The sequence below is a fragment of the Heterodontus francisci genome, chromosome 14 (genome assembly GCF_036365525.1).
Source record: "Heterodontus francisci isolate sHetFra1 chromosome 14, sHetFra1.hap1, whole genome shotgun sequence".
Lineage (NCBI taxonomy): Eukaryota > Metazoa > Chordata > Chondrichthyes > Heterodontiformes > Heterodontidae > Heterodontus > Heterodontus francisci.
In genome coordinates this window covers 79,218,895-79,239,132 of record NC_090384.1, presented here as the reverse complement: position 1 = coordinate 79,239,132, position 20,238 = coordinate 79,218,895, and the positions used below count along the sequence as shown (strand labels likewise).

Genomic DNA, 20,238 nt, shown 5'->3' with positions numbered 1-20,238 from the left:
CGATGACTGCTGCCATTTTGGCTATTCATGACAAAAAACACCCACTTTGATGACTCACTGGATCAGTAAACTACCCAAAGTGGTTCTTGAACCATACAGACTTGGAAGCTGCAAGAATTGATCCCGAGTCTGTGCAGAATTAGCTAACCTCAAATCGAAATGGTAGTAAGGGTGTTGTTACAAGTGGCCTTAGTGCCCCTGAGCTGGAGAGCAAAAAAGTCCACCTTAATTCCAATTACTTTACAGTGATTCCTGTTGGAAAAGTTTGTATGTGGAGAAGGTCTGGATGTGACTGTGCTGCCTCATGGTTGAACAATCATTGACTTGATTTTCGCATGAAGCAATAAAGCATAAAGTACCAGTGGGCTCCCAGCAGCACTGGAATTATATCTTAACTTGATGCCATGCTTTTCAGGAGCTGTGACGATCAGGGAGCAGAAAATAATTCACTTAAATTTTAATGTCAATTTTCATGATTCAGCCTTTAAATCACTAAGTCCAGGTGCTTGTTATACAAAATTATTATTCACAAAGAAAATGTACAAAGATAAGCAAATCTCCAAAATTAGTCATTCTACCCTGACTTTTCACACATAGAACAGGAGCAAAAACCTTCATTTCTTACCTGGAAACTCCTGTTGGCCCACTGCTGATTTCATATAAACCTTCTTTGCTTAAGAACAAAAAAAATGGTTTAAAATCTCAGGAAGAAATCTCCAAGACTGGTTGGATACAATACGGAAAATAAAGCCCCACTCCAGAGTCTGCAGCAGATAATCTAAACTCTCATTTCAGTGCAGTATGAGCTGGTGCTGAATTTGTTTATTTGGGTAAGTGGCCTATTGTTTTACACTCAGGTAGTTTTACATGCCATTCATTTTGTTATTTTCACGATGGCTTTTTTGGAGCACTATGTTTGGGATGCAATGGTCAGCAAAATAGAGGAGAGAATAAAGGACAACAAAGGACAGAGAGCACGTTATGATTGCATGAGTGACCAAGTGACAATGCAACAGAGGAAAGACCGATGCAGAACTGATATGGACATAATAGGCTTTCCAACAAAGTTGAAGCCCATGGAAAAAAAAAAGACAACAACAGCACAGATACAGGAAACAGAGAGTGGTGGTGAACAGTTGTTTTTCAGACTGGAGTAAGTATATAGTGGGGTTCCCCAAGGCTTGGTACTAGGATCACTGTTTTTCTTGATATATATCACTGACCTCGACTTGGATGTAGAGCGTACAATTTCAAAATTTGCAGATGACACCAAACCTGAAAGGATAGTGAATTTTGAGGAGGATAGTGATAGACTTCAAGAGGACATAGACAGGTTTGCGGAATGGGAGGACATGTGGTAGATGAAGTTTAATGCAAAGAAGTGCGAAATTATACATTTTGATAGCCAGAACAAAGAGAAGAAATATAAAATAAGAGTATAATTCTAAATGGGGTGCAGGAACAGAGAGATCTAGGAGTATACATGCACAAATCATTGAAGGTGGCAGGGCAGTTTAAGAAAGTCGTTAAAAAGGGTTCCTGGATTTTATAGAGACATAGGCCGGAATTTTACGCCCCCCCCCCCCTCCAAAAGAACAGGATGGTGGTGGGGCGGGGGTGGGTGGGATGGTGGTGGTGGGTGGGGGCGTGAAATGGAACAGGAGACTTGGCCCGCTCCCGCCGCCACTTTAGGTAGGGCGGTGGTGGCAAAAAACGGCCCGTCCATCCCAGGCCGATCAAGGCCCTTCAGTGGCCAGTTAATGGGCATGTAAGGGCATCCGCCCGCCAACTCAGGGATTTTACCGTTGGCCGGTTGGGCGGCCCAGGCTCGAGAAAAGCCACCTGACAAAAGCAGGTACTTTCTGACTGCTTGGGTGGGGGTGCCCTCATGATCAGGCACCCTGTGCCCTACAGAAGGCTGCTCCCAAACACCCCCAACACCCAACACGTCCCCTGTCCCCTCAATCAACCACCCTTGCCTTGCCAGACCCGACGGATCACCCCCGGTGAGGCCCCAAAAGCTTACCTTCGTTCCGGGGCTCCCCGACATCTTCCTTCTCCTGGCTGGGTTGCAGCCCAAGCAGTGGCCACCACTCCAGGTGGCGATGCTAGGACAGAGATCTGCCGGCCCGCTGATTGGCTGGCAGCACCATTTGGCGGGACTTCCTGCCTGAATGAGGCTGAAGTCCTACCTCAGACCAATTAAAGACCTGGGGATCACAAATATTTGCGGATCGGATTCCCAGACCAGGCAGAGACAGGTTTGCCACCGACTTTTCAGTCGGTGGACGGCTCCCTTCCGCCAAGGGTAAAATTCTGGCCTTGGAGTACAAAAGCAAGGAAGTTATGATGAATCTTCACAAAACACTGGGTCGGCTTCAACTGCAGTATTGTGTCCAATTCTGGGCACCACACTTTAGGAAGGATGTGGAAGCTTCAGCGAGGATGCAGGAAAGATTTATGAGAATGGTTCCAGGGATGAGAGACTTTAGTTACATGGAGAAATTGGAGAAGATGGGGTTGTTCTCCTTAGAAGGTTGAGAAGAGATTAGTTAGAGAAGTTCAAAATCAGAGTAGATGAAAACTTTTTTCCATTGGAGGAAGAGTCGAGAACCAGAGGATACCAATTTAAGGTGACTGGCAAAAGAACTAAAGGCGAGGAAAAACTAAATAACACAGCAAATGATTAGGATCTGGAATGCACTGCCTGTGAGTGTGGAGATGTATTCAATCATGGCTTTCAAAAGGGAATTGGATAAGCACCAGAAGGGAAAAACCTTGCAGGGCTACAGGGAAATGGTGGGGGAATGAGAATGAGTTACTCTTGCAGAGAGCTGGCATGGACACGATGGACTAAATGGCCTCCTTCTGTGCTGTAACCATTCTAACGCCTCTACCAATCAGAGTTCACTTGCCAACCAATCAGCACTCTCTTCTCAAACAGGTAAAGTTGTTGCTTTCCCGTATATTGGTATCCTTGTGGATTGTTCTGATGAATGCAAGACGAAAGGCTTCAACAACATGTTTCTATTTTCAGCAATACTCTCATTTTTTATATTGTAACTGCACTCCTGTGACGACTTGTCAGCCAAGCTTGCCACAAAAATGCAGCCATGCATCAGGAAACTTTTTACCTACACTGAACATCTCAAACCATCCTGAAAAAAAATCAAACTTCCAATACAAAATCTGAAATGATATACGGAGATAGAACAAAATTCCTTTAATATAGCACCTTCCATATCATGAAGAAGTATATGCACAAGATAAAAAATTAGGCCAAAATAGCAATCATTAGTATTAGTCTGCATTAAAAGGATTAACCTTGATGTGTGAGATAATCTAGTAGTATGTAATATACCTATTTAATTTACAGTTTAGGCATATGTATCAATGAAAATAAAGAAGACCTGAAAGGGAAACTAGTGTTTACTGGAGAAAAACATCGCTGCAGTTGATCCATAAGCAGCAAAATAAACTTGGAATTTAGATGATGTCACAAGCTACTGTTTAAACAGTTTAGAGCTGACATGTGAACCCTGGGATTATTACCAGTATTGGTTATTTTCTATGCAAACTAGAATTTTGCACCTGTGGTATCTGTTATTTTTTCCTATGGGAAAGAAGCAGTGACACTGACTTTATGGCAAAGATTGAGGACTTAGCTTTTCGGGAACTGGACAACGAATTGCTGATGCAGGTAGACATATGCTATTTTAGGTCTTCTCTGGACAGTTTGCATTCATTACTTTTGCAGCATAGACAGAAGATGAAAGCTAATGATAGCATTCTGCCTCAGTATGGGAAACATTACAGTGCAAGACTTTAAGTCTTTTTAATAAGAGCGATACAGCATTTTGTATACTTACTCAATAGTCCTTTCTTCTGGAATTTTACGCTGAGCCTAGTGAGGAAACAAGTTACACAAGAGAATAACGGACCTGCACATTTGATTAAAACAGTCAGATCATTGAACTAATGTTATACAATCAGGAAAGACTTTTATCAGAAGGAGAATACATTAAAAATCTTTTAAAGACATTAGAACAGAAATTCACGCTATTCACCACACATCTATAATTATCTGGCAATGGCAACAATCAGTTGGTAAAATCCATTTTTGGGTGGTTAGGAAGAGATGAGAGGCTAGGCTGGCACCTGTCTGAGGCTGAACCAGACTGTTCACAACCTTGATGCTATATGTGACCCCAACATGAGCTTTCAACCATATATCCGCACCATCACTAAGGTAGTCTATATCCACTCCTGCAACATTGCCGTCTCTGCCCCTGCATCAGCTCTTCTACTGCTGAAACCCTCATCCGTGTCTTTGTTACCTCCAGACTTGACTATTCTAACGCAATCCTGGCTGGCCTCCCACATTTTATACTCCGTAAACTTGAGGCCATTCAAAATTCTGCTGCCCGTATCCTCGCACCAAATCCCACTCACCCATCACTCCTGTGCTCGCTGACCTATACTAGCACCCGGTTAAACAATTCTTCGATTTTAAAACTCTCATCTTTGTTTTCAAATCCCTGCATGGCCTGGCCCCTTCCTATCTCTTCTCCAACCCTACAACCCTCCAAGATATCTGTGCCCTCTAATTCTGGCCTCTTGAGTATCCCCAATTTTAAGTGCTCCACCATTGGTGGCCTTGCCTTCAGCTGCCTAGGCTCTAAGCTCTGAAATTCTCGACGACTCTCTTCCACACTTCCCTCCTTTAAGAAACTCCTTAAAACCTACCTTTTTGACCAAGCTTTTGGTCATTCTTATATCTCCTTATGTGGCTTGGTGTCATATTTTGTGTTATAATGCCTGTGTGAAGGAACTTGGGACGTTTTATTTTGTTAAAGGTACTATGTAACTACAAGTTGTTGTTGTCTCCACCAGAAGCACGAAACAGGCCAATAATGAATCTGCTGTGATGGAATAATGGATTAAGCCAAGGGAAAGGGCAATCAGACATGGTGTAAGGTGAGTTGTCAATTCGCCATAATCCCATTCCGCACTACTGGTGAAGACCAATTTTATCCCTCATCTTTTTAACAGCAAAGAAACCATTTATGAATGTTCAAAAGGATACAGAGAATACGACATTCGCATATTAATCATTTATTTTACACAATTTGTGTATACTTTAGAACAAAGAACAAAGAAAATTACAGCACAGCAACAGGCCCTTTGGCCCTCCAAGCCTGCGCCAATCCAGATCCTCTATCTAAACATGTCGCCTATTTTCTAAGGGTCTGTATCTCTTTGCTTCCTGCCCATTCATGTATCTGTCTAGATACATCTTAAAAGACGCTATCGTGCCCGCGTCTACTACCAACTCCGCTGGCAACGCATTCCAGGCACCCACCACCCTCTGCGTAAAGAACTTTCCACGCATATCCCCCCTAAACTTTTCCCCTCTCACTTTGAACTCGTGACCCCTCGTAATTGAATCCCCCACTCTGGGAAAAAGCTTCTTGCTATCCACCCTGTCTATACCTCTCATGATTTTGTACACCTCAATCAGGTCCCCCTTCAACCTCCGTCTTTCTAATGAAAATAATCCTAATCTACTCAACATCTCTTCATAGCTAGCGCCCTCCATACCAGGCAACATCCTGGTGAACCTCCTCTGCACCCTCTCCAAAGCATCTACATCCTTTTGGTAATGTGGCGACTAGAACTGCACGCAGTATTCCAAATGTGGCCGAACCAAAGTCTTATACAACTGTAACATGACCTGCCAACTCTTGTACTCAATACCCCGTCTGATGAAGGAAAGCATGCCGTATGCCTTCTTGACCACTCTATTGACCTGCGTTGCCACCTTCAGGGAACAATGGACCTGAACACCCAAATCTCTCTGTACATCAATTTTCCCCAGGACTTTTCCATTTACTGTATAGTTCACTCTTGAATTGGATCTTCCAAAATGCATCACCTCGCATTTGCCCTGATTGAACTCCATCTGCCATTTCTCTGCCCAACTCTCCAATCTATCTATATTCTGCTATATTCTCTGACAGTCCCCTTCACTATCTGCTACTCCACCAATCTTAGTGTCGTCTGCAAACTTGCTAATCAGACCACCTATACTTTCCTCCAAATCATTTATGTATATCACAAACAACAGTGGTCCCAGCACGGATCCCTGTGGAACACCACTGGTCACACGTCTCCATTTTGAGAAACTCCCTTCCACTGCTACTCTCTGTCTCCTGTTGCCCAGCCAGTTCTTTATCCATCTAGCTAGTACACCTTGGACCCCATGCGACTTCGCTTTCTCCATCAGCCTACCATGGGGAACCTTATCAAACACCTTACTGAAGTCCATGTATATGACATCTACAGCCCTTCCCTCATCAATCAACTTTGTCACTTCCTCAAAGAATTCTATTAAGTTGGTAAGACATGACCTTCCCTGCACAAAACCATGTTGCCTATCACTGATAAGCTCATTTTCTTCCAAATGGGAATAGATCCTATCCCTCAGTATCTTCTCCAGCAGCTTCCCTACCACTGACGTCAGGCTCACCGGTCTATAATTACCAGGATTTTCCCTGCTACCCTTCTTAAACAAGGGGACAACATTAGCAATTCTCCAGTCCTCCGGGACCTCACCTGTGTTTAAGGATGCTGCAAAGATATCTGTTAAGGCCCCAGCTATTTCCTCTCTCACTTCCCTCAGTAACCTGGGATAGATCCCATACGGACCTGGGGACTTGTCCACCTTAATGCCGTGAAGTTAACAACAACGTGTAATTATATAGAATAAAAACAAGAAATGCTGGAACCACTCAGCAGGTCTGGCAGCATCTGTGGAAAGAGAAGCAGAGTTAACGTTTCGGGTCAGTGACCCTTCATCGGAAATGACAAATATTAGAAAAGTCACAGGTTATAAGCAAGTGAGGTGGGGGTGGGGCAAGAGGTAACAAAGGAGGTCTAGATTGGACCAGGCCGCATAGCTGACCAAAAGGTCATGGAGCAAAGGCAAACAATATGTTAATGGTGCGTTGAAAGACAAAGCATTAGTACAAATTAGGTGTTAATACACTGAATATTGAACAGCAGCAAGTGCAAACCTGAAAAAAACAGTGAGTAAGCAAACTGAACAAACTAAGATGAAACGAAATAAATGCAAAAAAAAAACTGTAAAAAATGTAAAAAAGAACGTAAAAAGAAAGAAAAAAAAATCACTAAAAATGAAAGGGCGGCACAGTGGCGCAGTGGTTAGCACCGCAGCCTCACAGCTCCAGCGACCCGGGTTCAATTCTGGGTACTACCTGTGTGGAGTTTGCAAGTTCTCCCTGTGTCTGCGTGGGTTTCCTCCGGGTGCTCCGGTTTCCTCCCACATGCCAAAAGACTTGCAGGTTGATAGGTTAATTGGCCATTATAAATTGCCCCTAGTATGGGTAGGTGGTAGGGGAATATAGGGACAGGTGGGGATGTGGTAGGAATATGGAATTAGTGTAGGATTAGTATAAATGGGTGGTTGATGGTCGGCACAGACTCGGTGGGCCGAAGGGCCTGTTTCAGTGCTGTATCTCTAAACTAAAATGGGGGGCTGTCATGCTGTGAAATTATTGAACTCAGTGTTCAGTCCGGCAGGCTGTAGTGTGCCTAATCGGTAGATGAGATGCTGTTCCTCGAGCTTGCGTTGATGTTCACTGGAACACTGCAGCAATCCCAGGACAGAGATGTGAGCATGAGAGCAGGGGGGAGTGTTGAAATGGCAAGCAACCGGAAGCTCAGGGTCCTGCTTGCGAACTGAGCGGAGATGTTCCGCAAAGCGGTCACCCAGTCTGCGCTTGGTCTGCCCAATGTAGAGGAGACCATAATTATATAGAGTCTTTAATGTAGTAAAATATCCCAAGGCAAAATTTATCAAAACACATAAGGAGATTTAAGGGTAAATGACCAAATGCTGAGTCAAAGAGTTAGATTTTAAGGGGTGGCTTAAGGAGGAGAGAGAGGAAGACAGGTAGAGGTTTAGGGAAGGCATTTCAGAGCTTAGGGCCTTGGTAGCTGAAAATACAGCCACCAATGATAGAGCAAGTAAAATCAGGGTTGCACAAGAGGCCAGAATTGCAGAAGTGCAGCTATCTCAGAGGGTTGTAGAGCTGGAGATAATAATATGAAAACAGTATTATAAGGGCTAGAACAAAATACCTTCTCATAATTAACATTTAAGTGGTTTTCTGCATTGATTTAGAACAAATGTTTACTCGGAATAAGGTAATTTGCTGAATTAGTACAAATTAAAAAGATACAGATTAAGCAGTATAATACAAAAGCAATATACTGCTGATGTGGACGAAAGGTCACAGACCTGAAACGTTAACTCTGTTTTTCTCGCCACAGATGCTGCCTGATCTGCTGAGTATTTCCAGAATTTTCTGTTTTATTATAGGTTAAACATTTTTGGCCAAGTACATGATATAGTACAGGATAAAGCGTTAAAATAGCTTGAACATGTATTTAATTCAAAATAGTTTATCTCAGAAAGGTTATCTTTGCAATTGGAACGGCTACTATTACACAATTTTACAATGAATTAGATAGAATATACAGCACAGAAACAGACCATTCAGCCCAACTTGTCCTTGCCTGCATTTATGCTCCACTCGAGTCTCCTCCCATCCTTCCTCATCTAACTCTATCAGCATAACCCTCTATTACTATGTTGCTCATGTTATCCAGCTTCCCCTTAAATGCATCTATACTAATTTCCTACTCCCTGTGGTAATGAGTTCCACATTCTCACTACCTTTTGGGTAAAGAAATTTCTTCTGAATTCCCTTTTTGCTTTCCTAGTGTGTTATGATCCCCATGGAGATCAACAAACCAAAAGAACCGAATTTACCATATGACCCCAATAAAAACCCAAGGGCAAGATTTCACTTTTATAACTTTTACTTAACAATTAAACCAAAATCAACATAAATTAAAGATGAATTAACAGACAAATCCCTGTCAGTTTGGGTTCCGCCAGGGCCAATCAGCTCCTGACCCCATTACAGCCTTGGTTCAAACATGGACAAAAGAGCTGAACTCAAGAGGTGAGGTAAGAGTGACTGCCCTTGACATCAAGGCAGCATTTGACCGAGTATGGCATCAAGGAGCCCGAGCAAAACTAAGGTCAATGGGAATCAAGGGGAAAACCCTCCGCTGGCTGGAGTCATACCTAACACAAAGGAACAAAAACAAGAAATGCTGGAATCACTCAGCAGGTCTAACACAAAGGAACTTGGTTGTGATTGTTGGAGGTCAATCATCTGAGCTCCAGGACATCACTGCAGGAGTTCCTCAGGGTAGTGTCCTAGGCCCAACCATCTTCAGCTGCTTCATCAATGACCTTCCTTCAATCATAAGGTCAGAAGTGGGGATGTTCACTGAAGAATGTACAATGTTCAGCACCATTCGCAACTCCTCAGATACTGAAGCAGTCCGTATAGAAATGCAGCAAGACCTGGACAATATCCAGGCTTGGGCTGATAAGTGGCAAGTAACATTCGCGCCACACAAGTGCCAAGCAATGACCATCTCCAAACAAGAGAAAATCTAACCATCTCCCCTTAACATTCAATGGCATTACCATCGCTGAATCCCCCACTATCAACATCCTAGGGGCTACCATTGACCAGAAACTGAACTGGAATAGCCATATAAATACCGTGGCTACAAGAGCAGTTCAGAGGCTAGGAATCCTGAGGCGAGTAACTGACCTCCTGACTCCCCAAAGCCTGTCCACCATCTACAAGGCACAAGTCAGGAGTGTGATGGAATACTCTCCACTTGCCTGGATGGGTGCAGCTCCAACAACACTCAAGAAGCTCGACACCATCCAGGACAAAGCAGCCCGCTTGATTGGCACACCATCTACAAACATTCACTCTCTCCACCACCGACGCACAGTGGCAGCAGTGTGTACCATCTACAAGATGCACTGCAGCAATGCACCAAGGCTGCTTAGATAGCACCTTCCAAACTCACGACCTCTACCAACTGGAAGGACAAGGGCAGCAAATACATGGGAACACCATCACCTGTGAGTTCCCGTCCAAGTCACACACCATCCTGACTTGGAATTATATCGCCGTTCCTTCACTGTCACTGTGTCAAAATCCTGGAACTCCCTTCCTAACAGCACTGTGGGTGTACCTACCCCACATGGACTGCAGCGGTTCAAGAAGGCAGCTCACTACCACCTTCTCAAGGGCAATTAGGGGTGGGCAATAAATGCTGGCCTGGCCAGCGACACCCACATCCCATGAATGAATATAAAAAAAGTCCTCGGGTGAAGGTGCTAAATTGGGGGAAGGCTAATTATAACAATATTAGGCAGGAACTGAAGAATTTAGATTGGGGGCGGCTGTTTGAGGGTAAATCAACATCTGACATGTGGGAGTCCCTCAAACGCCAGTTGATTAGAATCCAGGACCAGTGAGGAAGAAGGATAGGTTTGGCAAGTTTCAGGAACCTTGGATAACGAGGGATATTGTGAGCCTAGTCAAAAAGAAAAAGGAAGCATTCGTAAGGGCTAGAAGGCTGGGAACAGATGAAGCCCTTGAGGAATATGAAGAAAGTAGGAAGGAACTTAAGCAAGGAGTCAGGAGGGCTAAAAGGGGTCATGAAAAGTCATTGGCAAACAGGATTAAGGAGAATCCCAAGGCTTTTTATATGTATATAAAGAGCAAGAGGGTAACCAGGAAAAGGGTTGGCCCACTCAAGGACAAAGGAGGGAATCTATGCGTGGAGCCAGAGGAAATGGGTGAGGTACTAAATGAGTACTTTGCATCAGTATTCACCAAGGAGAAGGACTTGGTGGATGATGAGTCTAGGGAAGGGAGTGTAGATGGTCTGGGTCATGTTGTTATCAAAAGGAGGAGGTGTTGGGCATCTTGTAAAGCATTAAGGTAGATAAGTCCGCAGGGCCTGAAGGGATCTACCCCAGAATACTGAGGGAGGCAAAGGAGGAAATTGCAGGGACCTTGACAGAAATCTTTGTAACCTCATTGGCTACAGGTGAGGTCCCAGAGGACTGGAGAATAGCCAATGTTGTTCCTTTGTTTAAGAAGGATAATCCAGGAAATTATAGGCCGGTGAGCCTTACGTCAGCGGTAGGGAAATTATTAGAGAAGATTCTTTGGGACAGGATTTACTCCCATTTGGAAACAAATGAACTTATTAGCGAGAGGCAGCATGGTTTAATGAAGGGGAGATCGTGTCTCACTAACTTGATTGAGTTTTTTGAGGAATTGACGAAGATGACTGATGAAGGAAGGACACTGGATGTTGTCTATATGGACTTCAGTAAAGCCTTTGACAAGGTCCCTCATGGCAGACTGGTACAAAAGGTGAAGTCACATGGGATCAGAGGTGAGCTGGCAAGATGGATACAGAACTGGCTAGGGTCATGGAAGACAGAGGGTGGCAGTGGAAGGGTGCTTTTCTGAATGGAGGGCTGTGACTAGTGGTGTTCCGCAGGGATCAGTGCTGGGACCTTTGCTGTTTGTATTATATATAAATGATTTGGAGGAAAATGTAGCTGGTCTGATTAGTAAGTTTGCGGACGACACAAAGGTTGGTGCAGTTGCGGATAGTGATGAGGATTGTCAGAGGATACAGCAGGATATAAATTGGTTGGAGACTTGGGCGGAGAAATAGCAGATGGAGTTTAATCCGGAATAATGTGAGGTAATGCATTTTGGAAGATCTAATACAGGTGGGAAGTATACAGTAAATGGCAGAACCCTTAGGAGTATTGACAGGCAGAGAGATCTGGGCGTACAGGTCCACAGGTCACTGAATGTGGCAGGTGGATAAGGTAGTCAAGAAGGCATACGGCATGCTTGCCTTCATCGGTCGGGGCATAGAGTATAAAAATTGGCAAATCATGCTGCAGCTGTCCAGAACCTTAGTTAGGCCACACTTAGAATATTGCGTGCAATTCTGGTCGCCACACTACCAGAAGAACGTGGAGGCTTTGGAGAGGGTACAGAAGAGGTTTACCAGGATGTTGCCTGGTCTGGAGGGCATTAGCTATGAGGAGAGGTTGGATAAACTCAGATTGTTTTCACTGGAATGACGGAGGTGGAGGGGCGACATGTTAGAGGTTTACAAAGTTATGAGTGGCATGGACAGAGTGGATAGTCAGCAGCTTTTTCCCAGGGTGGAAGAGTCAGTTACTAGGGGACATAGGTTTAAGGTACGAGGGGCAAAGTTTAGAGGGGATGTGCGAGGCAAGTTCTTTACACAGAGGGTGGTGAGTGCCTGGAACTTGCTGCCAGGGGAGGTGGTGGAAGCAGGTACGATAGCGACGTTTAAGAGGCATCTTGACAAATACATGAATAGGATGGGAATAGAGGGATACGGTCCCTTGAAGTGCAGAAGGTTTTAGTTTAGACAGGCATCAAGATCGGCGCAGGCTTGGAGGGCCGAATGGCCTGTTCCTGTGCTGTACTGTTCTTTGTTCTTTGTAAAGGAACCTGACAAAAAGAATTGTACTCAACTACAATCTGTAAACTCATGGCCCAGCATATACCTCACTCTATCATTACCATCAAGCCAAGAGGCCAACCCCACTTGTTCAACAACAAGTGTAGGAGAGCATGCTAGGAGCAGCACCAGGCATACCTCAAAATGAGGTGCCAACCTGGTGAAGCTACAACACTTGCATGCCAAACAGCAGAATCAGCATGCTATAGACAGAGATAAGCAATTCCATAACCAATGGATCAGATCAAAGCTTTGCAGTCCTGCCACATCCAGTCGTGAATGGTGGTGGACAAATAAACAACTAATCAGAGGAGGTGACTTCACAAATATCCCCATCTTCAATGATGGGAGAGCCCAGCACATCAGTGCAAATGACAAGGCTGAAGCATTTGCAACCATCTTCAGCAAGAAGTGCAGAGTGATGATCCATCGGCATCTTCCTGAGCTTCCCAGCATCAGAGATGCCGGTCTTCAGCCAACTCAATTCAATCAACCTAAAATTGAGAAATCGCTGAAGGCACTGGATACTGCAAAGGCTATGGGCCCTGACAACATCCCAGCTGTAGTACTGAAGACTTGTGCTGCAGAACTAGTCACGCCCCTAGCCAAGCTGTTCCAGCACAACTACAACACTGGCATCTACCCGACAATGTGGAAAATTGCTGAGATATGTCCTGCCACAAAAAGCAAGACAAATCCAAGCAGGCCAATTACTGCCCCTTCAGTCTACTCTCAATCATCCGCAAAGTGATGGAAGCTGTCATGCACAGTGCTATCAAGCAGGACTTAGTCAGCAATAACCTGCTCAGTAAAGCTCAGTTTGGGTTCCACCAGGGCCATTTGGCTCCAGACTTCATTACAGCCTTGATCCAAGCATGGACAAAAGAGCTGAATTCAAGAGGTGAGGTGAGAGTGACTGCCCATAACATCAAGGCAACATTTGACTGAGTGTGACGAACCCTAGCAAAATTGAAGTCAATGGGAATCGGGGGGAAAGCTCTTCACTGGTTGGAGTCATATCTAGCACAATGGTTGTTGGAGGCTAATCATCTCAGCCCAAGGACATTGCAGCAGGAGTTTCTCAGGGTAGTGTCTAAGGCTCAACCATTTTCAGCTGTTTCATCAATGGTCTTCCCTCCATAAGGTCAGAAGTGGAGACGTTGCACAGTGTTTAGTACCATTTGCCACTCCTCAGATACTAAATCAGACCAGCCCTGCAAGCAGCAATAATTGCACAACATTCAGGCATGGGCTGATAAGTGGCAAGTAACATTCACGCCACACGAGTACCAGACAACGACTATCTGCAACAAAAGAAATTCTACCAATCTCCCTATGATGTTCAACAGCATTACCATTGCTGAATCCTCCACCAAAAACATTCTGGGGGGTTACCAATGACTAGAAACTTAACTGGACCAGCCATATAAATACTGTGGCTGGAACAGCAGGTCAGAGGCTGGGAATTTTGCAGCGAGTAACTCACCTCCTAACTCCCCAAAGCCTGTCCAACATCTACAAGGCACAAATCAGGAGCATGATGGAATACTCTGCTTGGATGAGCACAACTCCAACAACACTCAAGAAGCTCAACACCATCCAGAACAAAGCAGCCTACTTGATCGGCACCCCATCCACCATGTTAACTGCTTACTCCCTCCACCACTGGTACACGGTGGCAGCAGAGCGTACTATCTACAAAATGCATCAGCAACTCGCCAATGCTCCTTCGACAGCAACTTCCAAACCCACGACCTCTACCCACTGCGTGAACAAGGGCAGCAGGCACGCGGGAACACCACAACCTGCAAGTTCCCCTCCAAGCGACGCGTCATCCCGACTTGGAAATATATCGCAGTTCCTTCACTGTCGCTGGGTCAAAATTCTGGAACACCTTCCCTAACAGCACTGTGGGTGTGCCTACACCACATGGATTGCAGCAGTTCAAGAAGGCAGTTCACCACCATCTTGTCAAGGACAATTAGGGATGGGCACTGAATGTTGGACTTGCCAGTGACACTCACAATCCATGAATGAATATATTTAAAAAAGCCTTTTGGAAATCTAGATATATTACACCTATTATATTACCTTTATCCACTCTGTTACCTCTTCAGAAAATTCAAATAGGTTGGTCAAGCAAGACTTTCCCTTTTGAAATCCATGTTAACTAATCATTATGACATTGTTGATTTTTAGACATTTTTATATTTTCTCCTGAAGACATGAAAATGTGATACTTTGATATTCAGTTTCCAGCATCTCTTGGTGCTCCCCTAAAATGAGCAACTGGAAGGGGACACAAGTTAATTAGAAGTCAATGCTAAGTGCCAGATGCCTTCAAAACAACTCTTAAAATGGTGGCACCGATCAGGAAAGCAGTTACTATGGAGGCCAAAATTTGGACTTTTTCGCCCTTTCAGCAAGGTATAACATAATAAAGAACCAGTACATGGTCTTATTGCAGCAGAGCAGTGAAGAACCACATTTATTCCATGTCACAGATGTCAGACTCTAGGAGATGCTGAGCAATTGCTGGAAACTTCTCCATCACGACTGGTGGGGCACGAGGGAAAAGAGGAAATTTATTTGAGCTGAAAAAAAGGAGGAAAAATCATAAGGCCTCTTGTAAGATTTCAGTAAAGCAGCACAGGGTAACAATGCTGGAGCCATGAAAAGTGGCTTATTGACACTGTCTCCTGTCTACAGGTGGCAAGTGAAACTGGAAGAAAATGCAATAATCCAAACAATAAAAATATTGAAAATAATTAAATTGTCTCTCTTTTCTTACGCATTGGGCTCGGGAGGCGAGTCAGTGACTCTGGCCTCAGATGACTCTGGAGCAGGTGCTGGTGCCATATTTAAAGACATGCCAGACCGGCATTTACTCTTGCCTTGGAGTTATTTGCAGCTTTGTGCAGCCTAAAACTCTGCCTGACTGGTTCCTGTACACTCCCCCCCACCCCCATCCCTGCAAGGAGGGCAGAAGATGATGGCCGAGGCAAGACACAGGGTGGCCCCATGGTTCAGTGATGCCTCCCTGCAGATTCTCCTCCAGGCTGCAAGGGAATGTTGCGAGGTTCTCCTCCCCAGCAATGGCAAGAAGAGGTCCTCCTGCCTGACCAAGCAAGCCTGAGTGGAGATCGCAGAGGAGGTTAGCAGTTGTGGGGTCACCCAATGCAACTGGGTCCAATGCAGGAACAGGGTCAATTACCTCCTGCACTCTGCCAAGCTGAGTGCTCCATACCAATCGCCTTATTAAGGATTGCATGTGACTATGCGAGAGTGTGCGTGACATGGGTAAGGTAGCATTGCTACCTCTGATAAAGAGGACCACTAGGAGGATGCCTCATCCTATGACTCTCTTGCATCCTCCACCAGCACAGATATTTTCACCTCGATGGGTACCCGCTTGACATTAGAATCAAGGTCACAAGCTGGTGAGAGCACCGCACACACACCCGTGCAGCTGGCTGAGGTTGAGACAGGCGAAACCTCCAACAGTAGGAGGACTGTGGATGGCCAGGCCCATGTTGAGCCCCAGGATGATGACGATCCTCTGGTGTTGACAGCACAGGGCACGCTGGAGTTGCAGAGAGAGGTAAGGCAACATCTGGCAGAGATGTCAGAGGTTATACGCAGGCATGAGCGGACAATGGAGGAATCCATCCATGCCATGACTGCTGCCCTGTCTCAGGCCTATGGGCTTCCCCCATTGAGAAGTTGGCGACCCTCATGGAGAGCCAAATCCCACAAATGCATGCAGACCTGAACATTATCACCTTGGCCATGAGCTCAATATAGCAGTGGCAAGGCGTGAGGAGGAACAGGAGCCCGGAGGCTTCTCCAGCTCCTGATCCTTCTCTGGTGGGCAGAAAGGCTCAAGAAAGCCTTCAAAGGGGGGAGGAGAGGCTGCCATCCACATCTGAGGGCTCCCCTCAGGGTGTTCCGAGTATGGCCACTGGCTCCTCAGTCCCTCCGCCAGTGAGCCTAGCTCCAGAACTGCGATGCTTGATGAGAGTACTGCACCAGTCCAGAACACCCCGAGACAGCCAGGGCCTTCCAGGCCTCAGACAGCCAAAGGATGCTCATCAAAGTCATCACAGGCCAAGGGGCAGGCTGGTAAGGAGCCTGCCTCCAGCCCAGCTGCTGCCGCAGAGATCACAATGCGTAGGAGCACCGGCAAACGTATTAAGAACACTTAACCACACTTTGGGTCTCACCGGTGTAGCATATATATGTTTTGTGTTAATTAATTAAAATATTCTTTGTTCAAATCATTAGGCATCATTGTCTGAAAGCCATGTGCCATTATGCCTTAACTGTGAGCTGCCTACCTCCCTCTTCCCCCTTTAGGGCTATGCCAATGTGACAACTGCCCTCGTTAACATATGATCTCCCATGGAACGAGCGCGCATTGCAGCCGTTCGCAAGACAGGGACCACAAATGGGACGGAGGCAACAGAGTTCAGGCATTAAGGTGAGCCTTTTATTTCACCAGGATGGCTGTAAACGAGCCATTAAGAGGTTGTCTCTTGCCTCCTTTGTGCATTGCTCAACCCGTCTGGTCTCCTGTCTTGGCATCTGAGGATGTGACAATTCTGTCAGCAGAGTCACTGATGGACCTCAGTACCCAATCTTGATGATGGCCCACCTTCAGTGCAGCAGTGTGAGCAAGCAAACACATCACACAGCAGTTTGCAACCCAATACTGACACCCTCACACAAACTCACACTTGGCCCCCTTGCACAGACCCCAGAACCTTGAACCCCAGAGCTCCTTGCAGAGACCCCAGGACCTCGGACCCCCTTGCTGATCATGCAGCGCAGTCCCACAATGGCCTCCAAACCCCCCTCTTCCCCATGCAACAATGGTCAAGGCTGCCTGCCCATCTCGGCAATGTGGCCATTCGCCTCAGTGCCACCAGGTTTTACCGGTCATAAATTCGGAGGCACGAGTGCCACCCACCATTCACAGAATCATTCACCAATGGTTATATCGTTTTTAATTATATTGCAATGCATGTAAATTGGCATTTCATCAAATTAAAATAGGTTCCCGTCGTGTTGCGGCGCAATATCACGATCGTGCTTTCCTGCCAATGACAAAATCAGGAACTGATGTCAGGACACCGGAGTTCTGGGTGGACTGTTGCATTGCCATTCTCCATCCCACCATGCCACCATACACGCCCTCGACGGCCGCGTTAAATTCAGCCCAAAGAGAGGGAAAGAAAGATTGGATTGAGAGTAAAGAGACAGAAATGAAAAGTAAGAAAAGATCTAAAAATGTTAAACTTTAAAAATCTTTATGAAAGAATTATTACATGCAAGAATTGGTACAACAGTTTCAATTATTCCCTTTCTGGGCCAGAGAAACTGACTTTTTTATCCGTTCGTTGAATATGAGTGCTGTTGGCAAGGCCAGCATTTATTGTCCATTTCTAATCGCCTTTGAGTAGCTGGTGGTGAGATGCTGACAACTGAATGGTTTGCTCGGCCATTTTAGAGGGCAGTTCAGAGTCAACCACATTGGTGTGGGTTTGGAGTCACATGTAGATCAGACCAGGTAAGGACGGCAGATTTCCTCCCCTCAAAAACATTAATGAACCAGATGGGTTTTTACAACAATCCAGTAGTTTCATGATCACTATTAATGTGACTAGTATTTCATTCCAGATTATTAATTAATTGAATTTAAATTCCTCCAGCAGACGTGGTGGGATTTGAACTTATGTCTCCAGAGCATTAGCCCAGGCCTCAGGATTACTAGTCCAGTAACATAACCACTATGCTACTGTTCTCCTATGGGGATTGCATTAACAATGATCATCTCGCTAAAAAGGTTCTTACACTGTTAATTATGAGCCGTAACTTCCTGTGGCATGTTTAACAGGCAATTAAAGCACAAATTCAGCAAGTTCTTAACGTGGAGGCTGAGGGTGAGATGCCATTTGTGCAAGGTAAATGGCGAAATGGCTTAAATTGACAAGCAAGTTTGGAGATCACACAACTCACAGTGTATCTCTTCTTTAACATGCCATTACTTCTCCAGGATGATTTGATCTTGTGGATATGTAATTTTTTGTTGCATTTTCAAGGTTAAGGTCACAGTGGCGCAGTGGTTAGCACTGCAGCCTCACAGCTCCAGGGACCTGGGTTCGATTCTGGGTACTGCCTGTGCGGAGTTTGCAAGTTCTCCCTGTGTCTGCGTGGGTTTTCGCCGGGTGCTCCAGTTTCCTCCCACAGCCAAAGACTTGCAGGTGATAGGTAAATTGGCTATTGTAAATTGCCCCTATGTAGGTAGGTGGTAGGGAATATGGGATTACTGTAGGGTTAGTATAAATGGGTGGTACTTGGTCGGCACAGACTCGGTGGGCCGAAGAGCCTGTTTCAGTGCTGTATCTCTAAAAAAAAAGTTCTTAACCAGATGCATGTCTAACTTTCCCAAAAATGACAACCTGAATCTACACCTTTTCTAGAATAAGTACTTCAAAAAAATTACTAACTATGTCTGATCCAATAATTTGATTTTTTAAAAATTCGTTCATGGAATTTGGGTGGCGCTGGCTAGGCCAGCATTTATTGCCCATCCCCAATTGCCCTTGAGAAGGTGGTGGTGAGACGCCTTCTTGAACTGCTGCAGACCTTGTGTAGGTACAGCCACAGTGCTGTTAGGGAGGGAGTTCCAGGTTTTGACCCAGTGACAGTGAAGGAACAGTGATATAGTTCCAAGTCAGGATGGTGTGTGGCTTGGAGGGGAACTTGCAGGTTGCGGTGTTCCCATGCATCTGCTGCCCTTGTCCTTCTAGGTGGTGGAGGTCACAGGTTTGGAAAGTGCTGTTGAAGGAGTCTTGATGAGTTGCTGCAGTGCATCTTGTAGATGGTACACACTGCTGCCACTGTGTGACGGTGGTGAAGGGAGTGAATGTTGAAGGTGGTGGATGGGGTGTCAATTAAGTGGCTGCTTTGTCTTGGATGGTGTCGAGCTTCTTGGGTGTTGCTGGAGCTGCACCCAGCCAGGTAGGTGGAAGTATTCCATCACACTTCTGACTTGTGCCTTATGGACAGGCACTGGGGAAACAGGTAGTGAGTTACTCACTGCAGAATTCCTAGCCTTTGAGCTGCTCTTGTAGACGCTGTATTTATGTGGCTGGTCCAGTTCAGTTTCTGGTCAATAGTAACCCCCAGGATGTTGACAGTGGAAGATTCAACGATGGTAGTGCCATTGAACATCATGTGGGGATGGGTAGGTTCTCTTGTTTGAGATGGTGTTATGAAAGTACTTCCTTTTTTAATATTTTGTAAGGACACGTGTTTTCAAATTGTAGAAATGGATTCCTTCGGAGGTCTGAACAGATTATATAGATGCTGGACTTTGTTTTTTTAAAAAAAGGTCACTGGAAGGACTTTGGGACTTGGTTTACAAACACATTTACTGGAAATCACATGTCTTCAGCTAAGTAAAGAGCAAGAGCCTTGGTGACTAGGGGGAGTTGTTTACAGGGAAGTGACGTGTCAAGATTTATGGTGGTCAAGAGTTGGTTTTGTTTCAGATATTGTTTTGAGTCAGTTGGGGGTCAGCCTGCTAAGAGAGATGAAACCAGCTCATTCTTTTTCCACCTCTTTGAGAAACCCTGAGAATCCAGTGTGTGTGTACTGGAGAAATTGATTCCCCATTTCTCCTGAAACGCCTGCCAGACTAATCCTCTATATCACCTGAAAAGAACCACTCCGAGTATCCGA

General features: G+C 45.3%; 1 protein-coding gene across 4 annotated transcripts in view; it reads right to left on the bottom strand.

Moving 5' to 3' along the window:
• The window catches only part of alkbh3 (alkB homolog 3, alpha-ketoglutarate dependent dioxygenase), an 80,932-nt gene that overhangs the window by 43,431 nt on the left and 17,263 nt on the right, over positions 1 to 20,238 (bottom strand). For 3 of the 4 annotated variants that reach the window (XM_068046453.1, XM_068046452.1, XM_068046454.1), the window contains exons 4-5: positions 3,870 to 3,904; positions 626 to 673 (exon numbers count right to left, since the gene is read on the bottom strand). In XM_068046453.1, the coding sequence (XP_067902554.1) occupies positions 626 to 673; positions 3,870 to 3,904 (83 nt within the window). The remainder of the gene's footprint in view (positions 1 to 625; positions 674 to 3,869; positions 3,905 to 20,238) is intronic. The other variant, XM_068046455.1, reaches the window with a different exon arrangement.